The 16,261-nt window shown below is 34.6% G+C and overlaps 5 protein-coding genes across 6 annotated transcripts in view; 1 reads left to right on the forward strand and 4 right to left on the reverse strand.

Moving 5' to 3' along the window:
- Positions 1 to 1,778, reverse strand: part of LOC106104318 (phosphatidylinositol 4-kinase type 2-beta) — a 14,241-nt gene extending 12,463 nt beyond the window's left edge. The window contains exon 1 of one of the 2 annotated variants that reach the window (XM_013284337.1): positions 942 to 1,006. In XM_013284337.1, coding sequence (XP_013139791.1) covers positions 942 to 963 — 22 coding nt within the window. In that variant the 5' untranslated portion in view covers positions 964 to 1,006. Of the gene's footprint in view, positions 1 to 941; positions 1,007 to 1,385 lie in introns of those variants that run through there. The other variant, XM_013284336.1, reaches the window with a different exon arrangement.
- Positions 1,779 to 1,946: 168 nt separating this feature from the next.
- On the reverse strand, positions 1,947 to 3,082 carry LOC106104163. The gene is made up of 3 exons (XM_013284114.1): positions 2,875 to 3,082; positions 2,312 to 2,692; positions 1,947 to 2,194 (listed from the first exon to the last, which is right to left on the reverse strand). Exons 1-3 carry the CDS (start codon positions 2,963 to 2,965, stop codon positions 2,091 to 2,093), a joined length of 576 nt encoding a protein of 191 aa, XP_013139568.1. The 5' UTR covers positions 2,966 to 3,082; the 3' UTR covers positions 1,947 to 2,090.
- Positions 3,083 to 4,941: 1,859 nt separating this feature from the next.
- On the reverse strand, positions 4,942 to 6,119 carry LOC106104146 (oleosin-B3-like). Its single transcript, XM_013284098.1, has one exon. The coding sequence runs from the start codon at positions 6,016 to 6,018 to the stop codon at positions 5,053 to 5,055; it is 966 nt and encodes a 321-aa protein (XP_013139552.1). The 5' UTR covers positions 6,019 to 6,119; the 3' UTR covers positions 4,942 to 5,052.
- Positions 6,120 to 8,130: 2,011 nt separating this feature from the next.
- LOC106104054 (glycine-rich cell wall structural protein 1.8-like) lies at positions 8,131 to 9,201 on the reverse strand. The gene has a single exon (XM_013283992.1). It carries the CDS (start codon positions 9,199 to 9,201, stop codon positions 8,131 to 8,133), a length of 1,071 nt encoding a protein of 356 aa, XP_013139446.1.
- A 2,786-nt stretch (positions 9,202 to 11,987) lies between these two features.
- Positions 11,988 to 12,958, forward strand: LOC106104165. The gene is made up of 2 exons (XM_013284117.1): positions 11,988 to 12,648; positions 12,757 to 12,958. Exons 1-2 carry the CDS (start codon positions 12,091 to 12,093, stop codon positions 12,955 to 12,957), a joined length of 759 nt encoding a protein of 252 aa, XP_013139571.1. The 5' UTR covers positions 11,988 to 12,090; the 3' UTR covers position 12,958.
- Positions 12,959 to 16,261: the final 3,303 nt, after the last annotated feature.

Raw genomic sequence — 16,261 nt, forward strand, 5'->3', positions numbered from 1 at the left:
CATAAGAGTAGCTTATAGTACAATTTAATTTATACCTGGTAACACTGGTGTAGGACGCAGTCACTGTTTACACACAAACATAATCTTCCACTAGAAGCAACAAATGTAATTAATACGTTAAAAGTTTCACCTTCTGTTCATTTTGGTTTTTTTCATTTTTATCTCCATTACTAAAAACAACTTTTAGACAACAAAGATTTACGAGTATTATCAATCAATGGTTCTTTCAAATTGACAGTGACAGGCCGTGACGCGAGGTCGTATGCAAAGAAGTGACGTCATGGGACGTGTTGGGGGGAAATGAAAGAGTTGTTTTTATTTACGTGTTTTTTTATTGAAATAATGAGTATTATATTTTATACTATTTTTTTTCGTGTTCATACATGGTTTATCTACAAAATAAAGGCTATTCCAAAAATTAGGAAACATCCCCATTGGAATAGTAAAAAAATGTTTAATATGTTTTTAGTAAATAATAATTTGATCTTATTGCGGTTAACCTGACCAAGAAAATAAAAATGCTGGCTTCTTTATTATGCATGTTTATATTACAGAGTTTTACCTAACTAAAGTTAATAATAACTTTTAAATGGATTTTATATGTAAATTATAAAAAGTTTTAATGAAGATAAGGAAATGCTAACTTACTTGAATAATTGTATATTTAATGTCTGCATAAGTAATAAAAATCTCTAAAAAATGATTTTTATATTAAACAATTTATTTAATTATGATGAATATTTATTTTTGGCTTTATAGGAATGTTAAGCATATAACTTATCAAAGTTTTACACATAAAATGAAATATGAAGATAAAAAGTAAATTCTATTGTTAGTGCTGGCATATGGGTGACTATTTTTCATGTTTATTCTTTCAGGAATTAATTTTTTTAATAATTAAATGATAAAATATACATGATAGATGGTAACACAAAACTTACCACAGCTAAAAGTAAAATCCATTTATCTTTAAAATGAATTATAAACAGCAGTAAACAGTTTTCACACAACTGTTACGCTTCACTGAAAATTGACGTTGAAAAAATTCGTCTTGCAGCTATATTCAGACAGGTAATTTTCAGCAACACAAGATATTGATAAAGGTATGAAGTTGACGCAAATCAATATAAACTACAGATGATTTTATGAATACAATCAATTAAAACTAATGTGTGTTTGAACAATTTGTACTGTTAGTGAAAATATCTACGTATATTATGAACGTTATTGAGTTGTTTCCTTTCGTTATCTATGTCAATCGAAGCCTTACAACTGCGTAAATGAAGTCGAACAAATGAATGTAAGATATAGTGCTAATACTAACGTAAGACATGGAAACATTTTGTGATCAGTACGGATTGGAATAATGTTTTCAAGGTAATTACCTGGAAAATGGTTAAATGATACTTCGAAGTCGCCACGGCCGCTCAAGAGCGGCTGCGACTCCCGGTTCAACCCTGGGGAATCCACGTTGCCCTCGAAGCCGACCTCTGGCACTAAACAAATGTCCTCGGCGCTGCTAGACAATGATACCACGCCGTCATCAGGAGGCGTAATTGATGAATTTGGTTTGTCGAAATCGAGATTCAACAGAGTCTCTTCCGTACTCATGAGTAATGTTAAATAGTGGTCCTCCACCGAGCCTCATCTATTTCGCGTTGTAAAATTCTTTGTTCCACAATCATTTACACAAACACTTCTTCGATTCATTCAACTAGGGCCATAGAGAATAGAGTATAATGATTTGATTGACAGCGAAGATGACACATAAAATCCATAGACAAGTTTTAACTTTTTATGTTTTTAGTCGCAATGGATACAAGGTCTTTAAAAAGATAATCGTTCACAAAAAATAAAACCACATTATACTTTTTAAGTCTGTTTTATTTACTCACTTTTATAACAAAAGGTTACATTCTCTTCAAATTAATTCGTTTATTCATTAATACCAGAGTTTAAATTATTTAAAAAATGGATATCAAAGATAACATCATAGTCAAACAAAATGGTCAAGAAGTGGAAATGGGTCTTAAATTTGTGATAACTACGGTAGTGGTTGTTATTATGATATTGTGAGATAAACAGATAATTCAGTTGTAATATTTCGCATCTTCATAATTTATAATGAGCTCCTTACTGCCTCGCCGCGATATAAATTCCCATGGACAAATTTCATTTAAAATTACGTGGAAATCTGAAAGAAACAACAATATGTATCAATACATTTGGAAACCCACACTACAGTTTATCATTGGACTGTTTCCGATTTGTGACCATTTAATTTTTTAAAAGATATTTGAGTTTTTCATACCTGTATTAAATCTACAATTATGCTTTTTTGTGTCACATTTATTTTTGAAGGTCACAACATTCCCCGTTTTATAATTACAAGCACAAACTGGTGTAGAAGTATCTTTAGGGGAACATTTCAACTGAGAACATGCAAATGCCCTCTGACTGTCGATATTTTTCAACAAATCGTCATCCATGTCTATTGGAAGTGGTGATAACATTCCTAATCCACTTCTAAACGATAGTTCGAGATCTTGTTCAGCTGCTAAAGATTCTGGACGTAAATTATCTGTGGCCAGGATCATTTCTTTTAACGATTCTATTTGTTGTATGGTGTCATCACTTGTTCGGATTTTCTGGGATCTTACCGCAGCAGCACCTTTTATTATTAATATGAGTACTGCAACAAATAAAATCAGTCTGACATTTAAAAAAAAATGATTTCTACTAAATATCATGTTAACTTATCCTCTATCTCTATACATAATCGTCACCACAAAATGTCTTCACAAAAAGCAAAACTAACGTATTAACTGTTTAGACAAAAACGGTTTAAACTATGGGGAAATTTTAAAAACTTACCAAATATATAAACGTAAGTCACTTTGTTATTCGCCATTTTTTTAAATACTATTGAATAATAAACGTACACTACATGAAGTGTAAATCGCATTAAAATCAATGGTTTACTTTTAAATACATGCCAGCATCGGATATGGATGTTAAGATTGTAAATTGATTGATTTTTTACGGCATGTTCTTTGAAATGATTTATTACTTGTATTTATAAATATATTGCTTACCACAAAATAATATCAATATTAATAACAAGAAAGGGCATTTTTATTGCTAATTTTCATTGGTTACATCTTTCTGTGACACCTACATTTTTATTACAAAAACGAACATGTTTTGGTAATAAAAATTCCCACTCATTCTTTAAAAATAAACCGTTAATTTGTTATTAACTCATTATTAATAATGAATTGTATATAAGTCATATTATATCTGCTTAAATCTTAGATGTCATTTTATTACATAACGTTTTGTTAGTTCAATTTAGATTTGATTCATCGTAACAATCCAGTGTCCATTCAACTCAGTAGCAGGTCAGTGTCAAAACCAATAAGTAAATAAAGTTTTTTTTTTCCATATCGATGATTTTTTGTCGGTTGTTTTGCAACTGGAAGTAGGTTGCGGCACTGACATACATGAAATCAGATTCGTTTAAAAAAACTAATAAGAGTCAAGGCATAAAGATTTTTTTGTTTTTCCAGCAACGAAAAATACTGGCATCTATCAGATCCGGTTTTCAAATTAAAAAATAATCAATTGTAAATAACGTTTTAAACGCCACTCAAAAGTAACCATAAATTAACTGGTGGTATTAAATGTTTAAATAGCTAATCGTAGTAATTCAATTACAAATTTATTGACATTTAATTGTAAGGCTATGCGGTTTGAGGAGACCACAGGACTGATTTCGTTTTGATTTTAAAAAGCAAACACAAAATCAGATCGATACATCCTTCCATCGTATTTGCTGAAGGTTCAAGTGGTTCCACTACATTACTCTATAAACATTTATAAAAAATCTAATTTTGTGCTTTTCATCTATCTAAAGTATAGTTACCAATGTATTCCATCTTTTTTTTCATATGTCCTTTCTTTGTATTTATCTGACGCGCCTTCTTCATCGGCGCAGAAATTTAAAGATGCGTGTGAAATCTGTACTGTTCCTGTATGGTTGATTAAAGCCTAGTCATCCCTAACACATGTTAGGCTAAATAGAACCGTCTATTATGAAGTATAATTTCTATAAATAAATAAATAAAAATAAAAAAAGCCTTTTATTTCCAGCAACTTAGTAATTGTCATTAATGATACATTACTGCTACTTAGATATTTTAAATTTTTAAAACTAACAGGGTGTATTTTTTTTATGTCTTGGACATTCCGGGAACCTCTCTGCGAGTAAAGTTAATTTCTATAACGCTAGATTAATTGTGGTTTAGTGTTAATTGTTTTGCTTCATGATCATAACCTACTATGAAATGTACCGTTACAAATATAATTAGAAATTACTATAGACCTAGAAATTTGTACAGATTGAGTTATTAAGCAAGAAATACGAAAAAGTGAAACTCAAGGCAGTTATAGCTTATTGAGTTAACTATTATGTCCTAAAGTAACATTAGTTGACAACCTACTGAGTAGCAAGCATTATTTGCATTATAATTTTAATAGAATATGGCGCAACCAAGCCAAAATCTATTGTCGTGAGCCAAATTATTATAAAGATATTTGTAAGTTCATTCACAGTTCACAGTGAACCCAAAAAATAATTATTTATTAATCACAGTGGAACTGTAACTTTTTGTTGACAGTTTCGTAATTTGAAATTAACTTTGTAACGGTCGTTTGCTGATGACTGTCAACAAAGCGGAAGGTCGTTTTATTTTGTTTTTTATTTTATAATTGTTACTTGATAATTAAGTAATTTTAAACTGCAATTATCGATTTCTTTTTTATGTGAACTTCATACGCAGGTTTGTGGTGGATTTTATTAATTTATTAGGGATTTCTTTTTTCAAATATTAACGTTAATAAGAAATTTGTTAGGTATAAATAAACGTAAAACAATTCAATGTAAATCGTATATTCATGCACTGTAAAAAACCAGCTTTCGTATATCAAACATAACAAAATTAATTGAAATAAATAGTTAACAGATATTTACAAGTGTTAGACATTAATCGTTCATTCCTTGTCGTCGTCGTCATCGTCTCCATGGTCACCATACGCGTATTCCTTCTCGTGAGCACTGCCGCCCTTCTTGCCATAGTCCTCGCCGTGCTCGTAATGGCTCTCATCACCTTCCTCAGCAGAGTGACCCTCATGATCATCGTCAACATGACCCTTAGCATAATATCCACCTTTTCCAAAATCACCCTTGTCGTAGCCTGACTCACCCTGTCCACCCTTCTTGTGACCGCTCGCCTCGGATCCGTGGTGCTTGTTTTCGTAGCCGTGCTTCTTGAAGTGTCCGCTCTTGTCTGCTACGTCATAGAAGTCGTGGTCCTTCTTGAATTCATCCTTGTTGAACACCTTGTGGTAGCCGGTCACCTCCTCGCCCTTGCTGAAGTGCTTCTTGTGTCCGTGATCTCCCCCCTTGTAACCTTTTCCCGCTTCGTAATGCTTGCCGTGAGCGCCGGCCTCGTCATGGAAGGCTTTCTTCTTACCATCACCTTCTTCGTAGAAACCTTCACCGTGCTCCTTGCCGTAGCTGCCGGATTGTCCCTTCTCGTGGTGACCTTTAGTGTTGAAGCCTTTGCTGCCCTTCTCACCGTGTACGGCGTGATGTTCCTCGCCATAATCGCTGCCGGCTCCTTTCTCGTACCCGAGTCCATGTCCTCCGTTGTACTCAGCTGATTCCTCGTCGGAACCTTCGTCATCTTCTGCGTCTATAACCGCAATAGGTTTAGCGGCGATGTAGGGTAAAGGCGCCGGCACAAGGTCGTATGCCTCGAGGGCTTTGATTGGTTGTTGAAGAGGTAAGGGTGCGTAGAGCTGTGGCTGCTCGTAGCCATGCGGTCCCAGCTGGACGAGGTTCCCAGGGCCGCCGTTGTCGCTTCTGTAGATGTAGCTAGTAGCTGCAGGCGCAAAGCCAACCTGCACCGCCGTAGCGGACGCCAGAGCGAATACAACACCAGCGATCATCTTCATGTTGAGATGTGTTCAGCTCAGCAAACTGTTTCGTTATACTTTACTCAGCCCGTTGCCCAATATTTATATTTGCTCGAAGCACGAAGGAAGGACCGTGAGTGTGCTTGCTACCTTTCTTGTAGCCATGTACCAGATAGCTTATTAACGAGGTTATAGGTGACAAAGACATTGCTAATGAAAAAATGATCATTGTGAAACCGCGGCGCGCGTCGACCGCAGCCAAATCAGCGTGAAATGGTTTTTTCTTGTTTGCATTATTAATATTCAAATTGTTAAACTTACTATACGATGCTTAGTTATGTATGTTTAACTAGTTTACTTATTGCATCCTAGGAGGATAGTATATGAAAATATGTAATATGCAGTCGTCTCAACGTTGATGTTAAACGTGTGTAGTAACGGTTCTTGGGTAGAGCGCGTTTAGGCGCCCGCACAGATAAAAACAGCCAAAGTAATCCAGCCCAGGGCGCTGTTAGTGCTATGGTAAACAAGTGTTTTAAGTTCCACAAAATTGTCAGCTTTTTCCGATATTTTGCAACGTAACTAATTTCATAATTAAATCTATATTTATGTCTTATAATTACGAATACGTAGTAGCTACTGCTCATATTACATAGAATTCGATACGACTCAAATCTGTTTGCCTTTCATACCAATTTTGTATTAAATATCTGAATTTGAATGTCTAACTGATGAGCGTATATTTCGAAGCCCTTATTTTAATCCTATTTCCTTTCATACTCTTCTTATAAGGAAAGGATGCGAAAGCGGAGTGTATTTGGCGGAGGAGGAGACGAATAGAAAGGGGAAACAGCTTTCTATACGTACTCCGTCAGTGAGTGGGCTACACATCTGCAATTGCGGATGTCTATGAACAACGGTCGCTTCGTTGTATGCTCGTTTGCCACCGTATGATATTAAAAAATAAACTTTTATTTAGTATCTCATTGCTTGAGTTGGCACGTCTGGCACGTCGAAAACTCTTTGAATCTGCCAAATTAAATGCCAGATAGTGAAATAGAATATTTAACATCGAAATTCAACTTTTAGGATACATATTGAAGGGAATTAAGGTGTGTCGACATTCATTTAGTATTGCATTTTGTCTTATCTCTTTTTTGACCGACTTCCCAAAGGAGGAGCTACTCAATTCGTCTGTATGTTTTTTTTTATATTCGTCTATAGTTGTTGTTGGCGGTTACGCTCGCGTGAAATTAAAAAAAAATAGTCTATTTTACTCACGGATAACGTAGCAATAGTTTTTGGGTTGTTTTAATACATACAAAAATACAAATCTTTCCTCTTTATCAGTATAGACTATAAATAGTACGGTTTTAGGAATGCGTAGGTAGGTACTACATGATCCGGCTGTATAGATACCTAACAGAATATAGACGTTGCGGTATCCTTTGGATTTCAGTCATAGAGTAAAAATATGGGTGCTTATTCTTTCTCTTTTCAGAATTCTCTACCCCTTTGAAATTTTGATTAGCAAATAATAGTACCCTACAGAATTTTCGTAATTTTACTTAACTGCTTTTTTCCGCGACAGCGCCTGTGTGGTTTTACCAGATTATGTTCTACATCTGTGCCATCATCGAGACCTGTTGAACAGTTCTGGAGAAACCTTCTAGCAAACATCCATACATCCATGTAAACTGTAAACTTTTGAAGTGATAATATTGGGAAGAGAGGAGAGAGGAATTAAGTAAAAGATGAAGGTATATAATAGGTTTTTTAAATTAATCGGAAGTTATTTCGTGAGAGGGCTTTTATATAGTCAGACTTTGCTTCTAGCATTTTTTTTAAATTTGCTCAACTACAATTTTTATTTCTACCAAAATAAGTTCAGATATTCATTATATGAACAAAATTTGGTTTTTCAATGAAAATTTTAAACAAGGTATCTGAAGCTTCATTATTTATGTGGTCATTTACCTATGTGCAAAAATAAATAAAATAACAATATTAAAGAATTACTTAAGGTTTTTTTGTTTTCAAAATAAAAATTAGTAAAAAATTAAATACATTTGGTTGCTTCTCTTATCTTTATATCTAAATATTTACAAAACTCTACTATAACACAACAAAACTATAATAAATGTAAATATTTCAGTGCTTGACTTCGTAGCCGTAGGTCTGGCCCTTGATTGCGCCGCCCTTAGCTCCATTAGCCTCGTCTCCATGCTGCTCAGACTTTCCTCCTTCCTCGGCTGAATGGCCGGCATCGTGTTCTGCGCCAGATTCCTTCTCGAAGTGTCCTCCCTTCTCTGAACCTCCTTCTGCATGTCCTGAATCATGGGACTCTCCCTTTTTATGCCCTCCGTCAGTTGTTTCATGGTGCTCGTGTCCCTTGCCGAACTTGTTGAAATCTCCTTTGTGTCCTTCACCATTGTAAAAGTCATTGTCTTTCTTGAATTCGTTCTTATCGAAGACCTTATGAAAGCCTTCGATTTTCTCTCCTTTGCTGTGCCCTTCCTTATGTCCATGGTCTCCCCCTTTTTCTCCGTGACCTTCTCCGTAATGTTTACCGTATTTATCGGCTTCGTCATAATCTTTCCCGTGACCACTTTTTTCTGATACGTAGAAGCTTTTGTAATTCTTATTGTGGTAGTCTCCGGCGCCTCCTTTGCCATAATAGTCTTCTCCCCCGTACCCTTTGTATCCCTTATCACCGTACCCATGATGTCCATTAGCTCCGTAGCTATCACCTCCGCCATATCCGTGATAGAGTCCATCTTTGTAATGTTTCAAACCGTGGAGGTATTTCTCAAAATTATTTTTATAGTTTTCGTAACTATCGTAATTCTTCGGATATTCTTCATCGGCTATGCCATCAATGTGACCATCGTTCTCTTCGTGTTTCTCCACAACTGGTATGACATGCGCATCCTTGCGTGACTCCTCTTTGCTTTCATCCGCTTGATCTGCGGCCTCTTTGTCGTGAGCCGCAAACACTTTCGGGTGATCGTAGAACTTAGACAGTTGCTCTAATATTTCATCTTCATCCATTTTGATAACACTAGCGAGACCATCGTTCTGTTTTTTGTAGATATATCCAGTTGCGGCCGGTTGAAGGTCAGATCCTGTAGTGCGGACCATGACCATCCTCTCGACTGTCTCCCGCATCTCCATGCAGGAGGCGACAGTGAATATTATCAGTAAGGGAATGCGCCGCATCATGTCGGCTACTTTGACGGTAATGACGATCGACGACTGGACAAACTTTTATATAGTGAGTTGCCTGTTTAGCTGACATTCGTAAATGACCCGATTCTATAGCACTCTCGCGATTGAGCAACGCTCTTCTGTGTCAATGATAATGAAAAACCCTGTGTTATTTATACGGTGCATTGCCTCTGATTGATTGTCGCAAAAAAACGCGCGTGCGCGAATTTAACTGGTTTCAATTAAAAGGCTTAATCTGCGCTAATGAAGATAATTTATTTATGTAAAATTATTATCATAAAAAACAATGTATTCTTAAAGAGATACCATCAAGGGTCCGAATAGCAAATGTTCTTTTAAGAGTATAAAAGTATTTGTACGGATATGTAACTTAAAATAGTAAATGTGAAAAAAAAAACTTTGCTAGATAAAAATTTAATAGTAGATGTTAACAATATACATGCAATTAGAAAGTGTACAATTTGTTTTCACACAATTTCTATCAATATAAAACTTACATGTTCAAATTAAATTATTTATTTCCACTTATCTATTATGTTCTTTAAGACTGAAATAACAAATCTATTAAAATGGCTTCGAACCTATTTAAAGTTTCTAAAATTAGAGAAATTCTTCACTTTACCATGTATTCTACCATTATTAGAGTACTTCCTGTAATTACTTTTGCCATTCTCTATTTGATTATCGGAATTCATAGTCGCTTCCCGTTCCTTATATAGAGTATTTGTGCGTTCGTCTTGAGAATTCATAACCATATAGCCATCCTGTTGGTCTGTTATATCTGGGCTCATTCTGTAAAAGACCGCATATGGACTATTCGTTACATCGATATTTTCATCAGCTATATGTTCCATTATACCCTGTTCTATAGGAGCACGTTTCAAAGTTATCACATTGTCTAATACTGTGTAATATTTGGTCTTTTCACCGTAAATGTCATCTTCATTAGTATTAATGTCTCTTTTCCTGCCAGTCTTTTGTTGTATTTTATCTGTTAGTTTACCACCTTTGTCGTTAACTCGTCTTATGTTCGGTGAACTCTCATCATTTGTGTTTGATTTTTGTATGGATTTATTTATTTTTAACTGTGGTTGCATTTTGTGTGTGAATCCTGAAGATCGTTTTGCAGATGGAGGGTTTCTCGGACGTTGGCTTAGATTTATAACATTCTGACTTTCGCTATACGATGTTATGTAAATATCTTTCCTTTCATAATTCTTTCCATTTCTATAACTTTCGTCTAGAATGTCTGTAGGTTTCTTTGTTGCGGTGATATTTCTATTGTCTTCGGAGAATATATCGTGAGATAGTACATGTTTCGTATTGATCCCATCTTTAATTAGTTCCTCTCGTAGATTTGCAGGCACTGTGAACTTTTGTAGATTGCGTATATCTTCACCGTTGACTGTTGACATTAAAGGGTTCGTGAATCCATTTTTAACGAATTTGAAATGTGATTCGACTGAACGTTCGTTCATGAGCTTTTGAAATTTAGGGTTTCCGTTGGTAATGAAGAATTTCTTATGTCCGTTGAGTTTCGGTCTTGTGTAGGGTATGTCTGCACCGGTAGACGGTAGGAAACTAGCAACATTAGCGATCTCATCGTAGATGTAGTTTGTTAGAACTCGCGGAAAATAATTGACATAAAAGAAGACACTGATCAATTTTAATGTGACTTTCATCTTGTTAGTCGACAGAATGGCAGGAGCAGTAAACTGGTTTTACAATTTTATAAAACGTTTTGTTTGCGATCTCGTTGTTTGTTTACGAAGATGACTGTAAACAAGTATACATTGTGCTCAGATATATTAATCATCGAATATCATTAACATTTGTTCATATTGATGACTTAGTATAGCTTGTTTATTTATTAATATTTTTCCTATTATTCCTTCATGTTATGATGGTATGTTTCTTTTTATTAGAAATAGTACATTGCTGAATTTCGGCTAAAATGACTCCCGGGTAACACTGAACTTTAGGCCACTTATAATCGTATGGAAAGAGTTATTCCGGCGCTGAGCCTGTCAAAATATACTAGCAATATCGCATTTTTGTTCTCGCCAACATATGCAGTCAGCACATTTTATTTCTCTTGCTAGGCAAAACTCATCATATACAATTTCTTTGTCTAGGCTGGGACATTCAGATTTATTTGTCACTCAATTCTTTATTATGTCACCTTTCAAGGCATCCATCCATATATCATTGCTATGCGAAATTGCTAGGGGCGAAACTATTTTCGTTTCATCAGATCAAACATAGTAACCTTGTTGATAAGTGTTTGAAAAAAAAAACATACAGACGAATTGAGTACCTCTTTCTTTTGGGAAGTCGGTCAAAAAGAAATGAAAAATACACAAATTCCTTCAGTACAACACGAATTGGCAGATGACATGACATTGGCGCTGTAAAATACGCGCCTATCTACTACTTTTGTGATGTGGACTTAAATTTTAATACAAATTTCTTATTCTATATTTTACGGTTCCACAATAAGCTCTAGCTTCTGTAATTCTTATGCAATGTTCCGTGAATTCGTTATCAGTAAAAGTTTTACATTTTAGTGTTGTGGTTAGCATTGTAGTTAATGTTTTTGATTTTCTCCAGTAAAAGATTAAAAAAGTCAAAATACAACAAAATGTACAAGTAGAAAATGATCATAGGAAAGACGGAACCCTAATCGTAGCGCTGCATCTCATGACAATAGTGATTCAACATAGAGTTATAAAAATATTGTTTATAACTCAGAGTGTATTTGTATGAAGACTACATTGTCACTGGGACGTCAGTTATTAAAACATTTCTTGTTTATAATATACTTTGAATCAATACGGTTCCCACTAGTCGGAACACGGCCATAGCAACATACAGAACGTAGCAATGAGAAACATAATTCTTGTCTACATCGCGATTTCCTATGTCCTCGAGTGTAGAGCGCGGCTGCTTGCGAGGACCACGGAAAGAGCCATCGTCGCCAAGAATGATGATTTCAAAACAGTCTCGATAACGAAACACTGTCTCCACGACCATGAAAAACTTCACCGGAAAAGCCGTTCGTATGTCGATTATACCGTCGATCAAACTAACAACGTTAAAAGGTCCGTCGAGAAAGGGAAAATACCATTAGTAAAGAAACCTATACCGATGTATGTAGAAATTAACTACGAAGACGATTATCAGACAAGACAAGTCCGTTGGCCGGAGAAATATAGAGATTCTGGCGAAAACGAAGACGAAGATTTCAATGTGGATGATTACGAATTCGACGTCAATCACGACGAATTCGCATCAAGAAGAAAACCTCTAGTACCAAGAATGAAACCGGATAAAAATTACGAAATGAAAACGTCAAAGATGGAAACTAAACCAACACCTGCCGATATAAAAGGTAACGAAGGTACAAAAACGCCGCAAACTAAGAATAAACGTGAAAACAAAGTGAGTGACAAAGCTACTGATAAATCTAGTAAATCTAAAATTGAGGATTATTATGATGAATTGACGTCAAAAATTCCAGGGAAACTGATGAAAGTTGTTTATTCACAGGAAGATTTGAGCGATGATACGGATGCGAGTGGCGAAAGAGAGCGAAGAGGTTCTATTAGAACTGTCAGATCCCCGTGGGATATCGGCATTTATATGGATAAGTTAGGAGAGAAAACTTCACTGATAGTAGACAAAGTTCTCAGTATCCTGCCAATGTTTCCACAGATTCCGACAAGGAAAAGCGATAGATTGAAAAAATAATGCACCATCTTTCACGCAAGATTAATTCCTTGTTATTTGTTTTCATTGTTTATTTGATTTATTAAAAAAGGGTGAATTTGAAATATGTATGCTAACATTTAGGGAAAATTCTTGTTTCACTTTCTACCTATCTTATTTGATAATTATGTTAAAGGTTTTTTATTTGTCAAATAAAATTTATAAAACATAATGGTTTTAGTCACTATATTGTATTTCTGTGCTCTCCTCATCTGAATACGCTTTTAACATAACATTACCGTATCATCATCCACTTGCCCTTATCCCTTACGGAGGGTCGGCACAGTGTCTACTCTTCCATACATCTCTATCAGCCGTCATATCTGAATCCACTCCTATCTTAAGCATATACTCTTTCACACAATCCATCCATACTTTCTTCGGTCCTCTTCCTTTGTAGCCATCCACATTCAGTCTTAACACTTTCTGGCAATATAACATTACCGTATAAGAGCGGGATCAAACCTTTGACTAAACAATTGTACAATTGTTGTGCGATTGTCGTTTATTTCGCAGCTAATTCAAATGTTTATTTGCACAACTAAAAATAGAGTAGTCTGCTCACCTCCATAGAAGCTCATAGGAATCAAAGCGAGACTCAACATATATGCGTCAAAACCTTTACCATAGTTATGATATTTTTATTAAGTTAAGATATTTCACTTTATTTATAAATGTTAAATGTGTGTTCGAAGGCAATTGTACTTTGGCATAAATATTGATAATAAGAACTGGATGTTTTTATCCAACTGTTGGCTGATGTTTCTAAAACACCGACTTTCTATGTTCTATACCACTGGATACCGTATCAGGGGATATACTAGTCCTTAGATATTGTAAATTTTTATTAAAGTATGGAAAAACAAAAATTTTCTTCTTTAAGTAAACCCTAAAATATTATCATAAAATAACCATTTAAAATTAACCTCTTTAGTTTAAATGGTTTAAGCCCCGTTTGTCCAAAGATAACAAAAAAAATCAAATACAATTCTTTTATAAACATCTTTTATGTGAAATAATAATAAAATGTATAATAACAAAGTTCACAGTAGTTTAAATTACATAAACAAAACGTATAAATCCTTTTTTTATCATGTTCTTACTAAAATCGTGTATAATAACAATCTTAAAATTAGAAAATAAGTCATAACTGATCCATAAACGTAAAACTTTTTTTAAATACTTGTCACAGATCCTAAAATACGGGAAGTAAATATCAAATTGTAATTCACTTTTTATAAAGCATATTTTCTAAAGTATCGATATAATCTGCATTATTTACAAGCGCAACGTTCTTAGCGACATGTCTCAACCGACTTAGAGCATTCGATGGGTCTTTGTAATCTTCTCTTTTGCTCTCAGACTGTGTTTCGTGTGCATTCAAAAACTGCTCAAATTCACTTAAGGTTGTCAGAACATTTTCATTTTCGTTTTCATCTACTTTATTTTCATTATTATAATTAGCTACTAACGCTAAAAGTAATTCTCCAGCTTCTTGTAATTCATCTTTCTCCTCAAACATCGTCTCGTTTCTTTTATCCCTTTTCCTTAAGAAGAATGTTTCATTGCTTTTATTATACGATCCGAATTTCGAAGCAAACATGTCCACGATAGTTTTAAATTCTCTATGACTGTCTGTAACTTTTTTAATAGGTTTTGCTGTTAAACTTTTTATAATTTGTTCAGCCTCCATTATATATTTTGATTCAGTTGTATCAGGTTTCGTTGTTTCTGTGGTACTTTGAGTGTAATAGTTTTCTAATCGCCTCACTCGTTTCGCATCACGTTTAGCTGTTAATTCTTTATCGAAATCTTTACCCCAGCGAACATCTTCCATTAGTTTTGGTTCATCTTCGATATTTCTATCAAAATAATCGTTTAAAATAAATGAAAAGAATGCTTGGTCGCCGAATACAGGATTGTCAGGGTCACTGCCGTATTTTGAACTTAGATAAGTGATTCTTTTATTACCAAATGTATCGCTTGTTAAACGTAAAGGTACAATTTCTTCAGTATAATATGGATCTTTGTAAGTTTCCAGTTCGGAATCCTCTTCATGGATAGGTTCGTATATTTGTGAGTTATAAACAAAACTCGGCTTGATAGGACGTGGAGAGGTAGATTTCTGTCTTGATTTAGTATACGTTGATTTTGCTGGTTTAGTATTGGCTTTCATTGTTTGCTTTCGCTCCTTCGCTGTAGTTGCCTCTTGATTCGCTTTTGTTATAGATTTTTTGACGTGAGGTTCAGATTTTTTCTTCAAATATAATATCGATAATGGTGCTTCAGTAAATGGTATAATTGATTTTCGTACATTTTTGTTTTTCACAGTTTTTTGATACAATTTTGTCTGTCCACTTCTCTTCCGATTTTCTTTTCTTGTTGTCCTACTAGAATTTGAGATCGGTGAACTGAAACTTTTCGTGGAAAACGTCACGGATACTGTCGAATTGATAACTGTGATGAGATCTTTAGTTATATTGCTAGGTTTTGTGGATGTTTCCGTCTGTGTTATGGTCACAAGAGTCCGTTTTACGTTATAAGATAATTTTCCTTCCATTATTAACAGCAGGAAGACAACACGTAGCATAGCTACATGAGGCCCGCGTCCAGAGACGATGGCTACTGATTGTGTTAACAATGTCTTTGTTATTTGTTTACAGTTAACATATTAATATTGTTTACATCGATTTTTAAAACACGCTTTGTTTTATTAATAAGAATAGTTATGTCTGGGTTTGGATTTAGGAATCAGTTTATTGTAGAGATCATTCAAACTGCCAGTTGTGTTTAATATCGGTTGATAATATTTTCTTACTCCGAGACTACGTCTTAGCATAGTTTTCTATTATGTCTATCGGAAACATTGTCACAATGAAGACTAAATGCAAGAGGCAAGGAAGTTCTTATTTACTCCAAGGGTATCGAAGATGGTTAATACATCAAGTTAATTTCACTTCCAGGTAAATTTACTTATTTAAACGCGCGTAGTGTAAGTGGGAATTTACCCGAACAAAAGCCCCTCTATTATTTTTTTGCCTCACTTTTGCATTCAGGATTAGGATCTATGCCTAAACATCGCTACCCGATAATCTAGGCTTAGTATGGAGTGAGAAAAGTAGTTTTTTATATCCAATTTGTATTTTTGGGCGACAACTTTTTTTATTTAACACTTAGGTGTTTAAAATATATGGTTTCGGTGAAGTTCGATAAACAGTCATAAATAAAGCGTAGTCATTCTGCGTCTTTCAGAATTTGAAGAATGTATAAAAATAAAACATCAAAA

The sequence above is a fragment of the Papilio polytes genome, unplaced genomic scaffold (genome assembly GCF_000836215.1).
Source record: "Papilio polytes unplaced genomic scaffold, Ppol_1.0 DF823691.1, whole genome shotgun sequence".
Classification (NCBI taxonomy): domain Eukaryota; kingdom Metazoa; phylum Arthropoda; class Insecta; order Lepidoptera; family Papilionidae; genus Papilio; species Papilio polytes.

Coding starts and splice junctions, on each gene's coding strand:
- LOC106104163 (XM_013284114.1), bottom strand. CDS start 2,965: ATGCGATTTACACTTCATGTAGTGTACGTTTATTATTCAATAGTATTT. Junction 2,693..2,874: donor GACTTACGTTTATATATTTG/GTAAGTTTTTAA, acceptor TATTTGTTGCAG/TACTCATATTAATAATAAAA. Junction 2,195..2,311: donor TAATTGTAGATTTAATACAG/GTATGAAAAACT, acceptor TGTTTCTTTCAG/ATTTCCACGTAATTTTAAAT.
- LOC106104146 (XM_013284098.1), bottom strand. CDS start 6,018: ATGAAGATGATCGCTGGTGTTGTATTCGCTCTGGCGTCCGCTACGGCG.
- LOC106104054 (XM_013283992.1), bottom strand. CDS start 9,201: ATGATGCGGCGCATTCCCTTACTGATAATATTCACTGTCGCCTCCTGC.
- LOC106104165 (XM_013284117.1), top strand. CDS start 12,091: ATGAGAAACATAATTCTTGTCTACATCGCGATTTCCTATGTCCTCGAG. Junction 12,649..12,756: donor AGAATAAACGTGAAAACAAA/GTGAGTGACAAA, acceptor GTTTATTCACAG/GAAGATTTGAGCGATGATAC.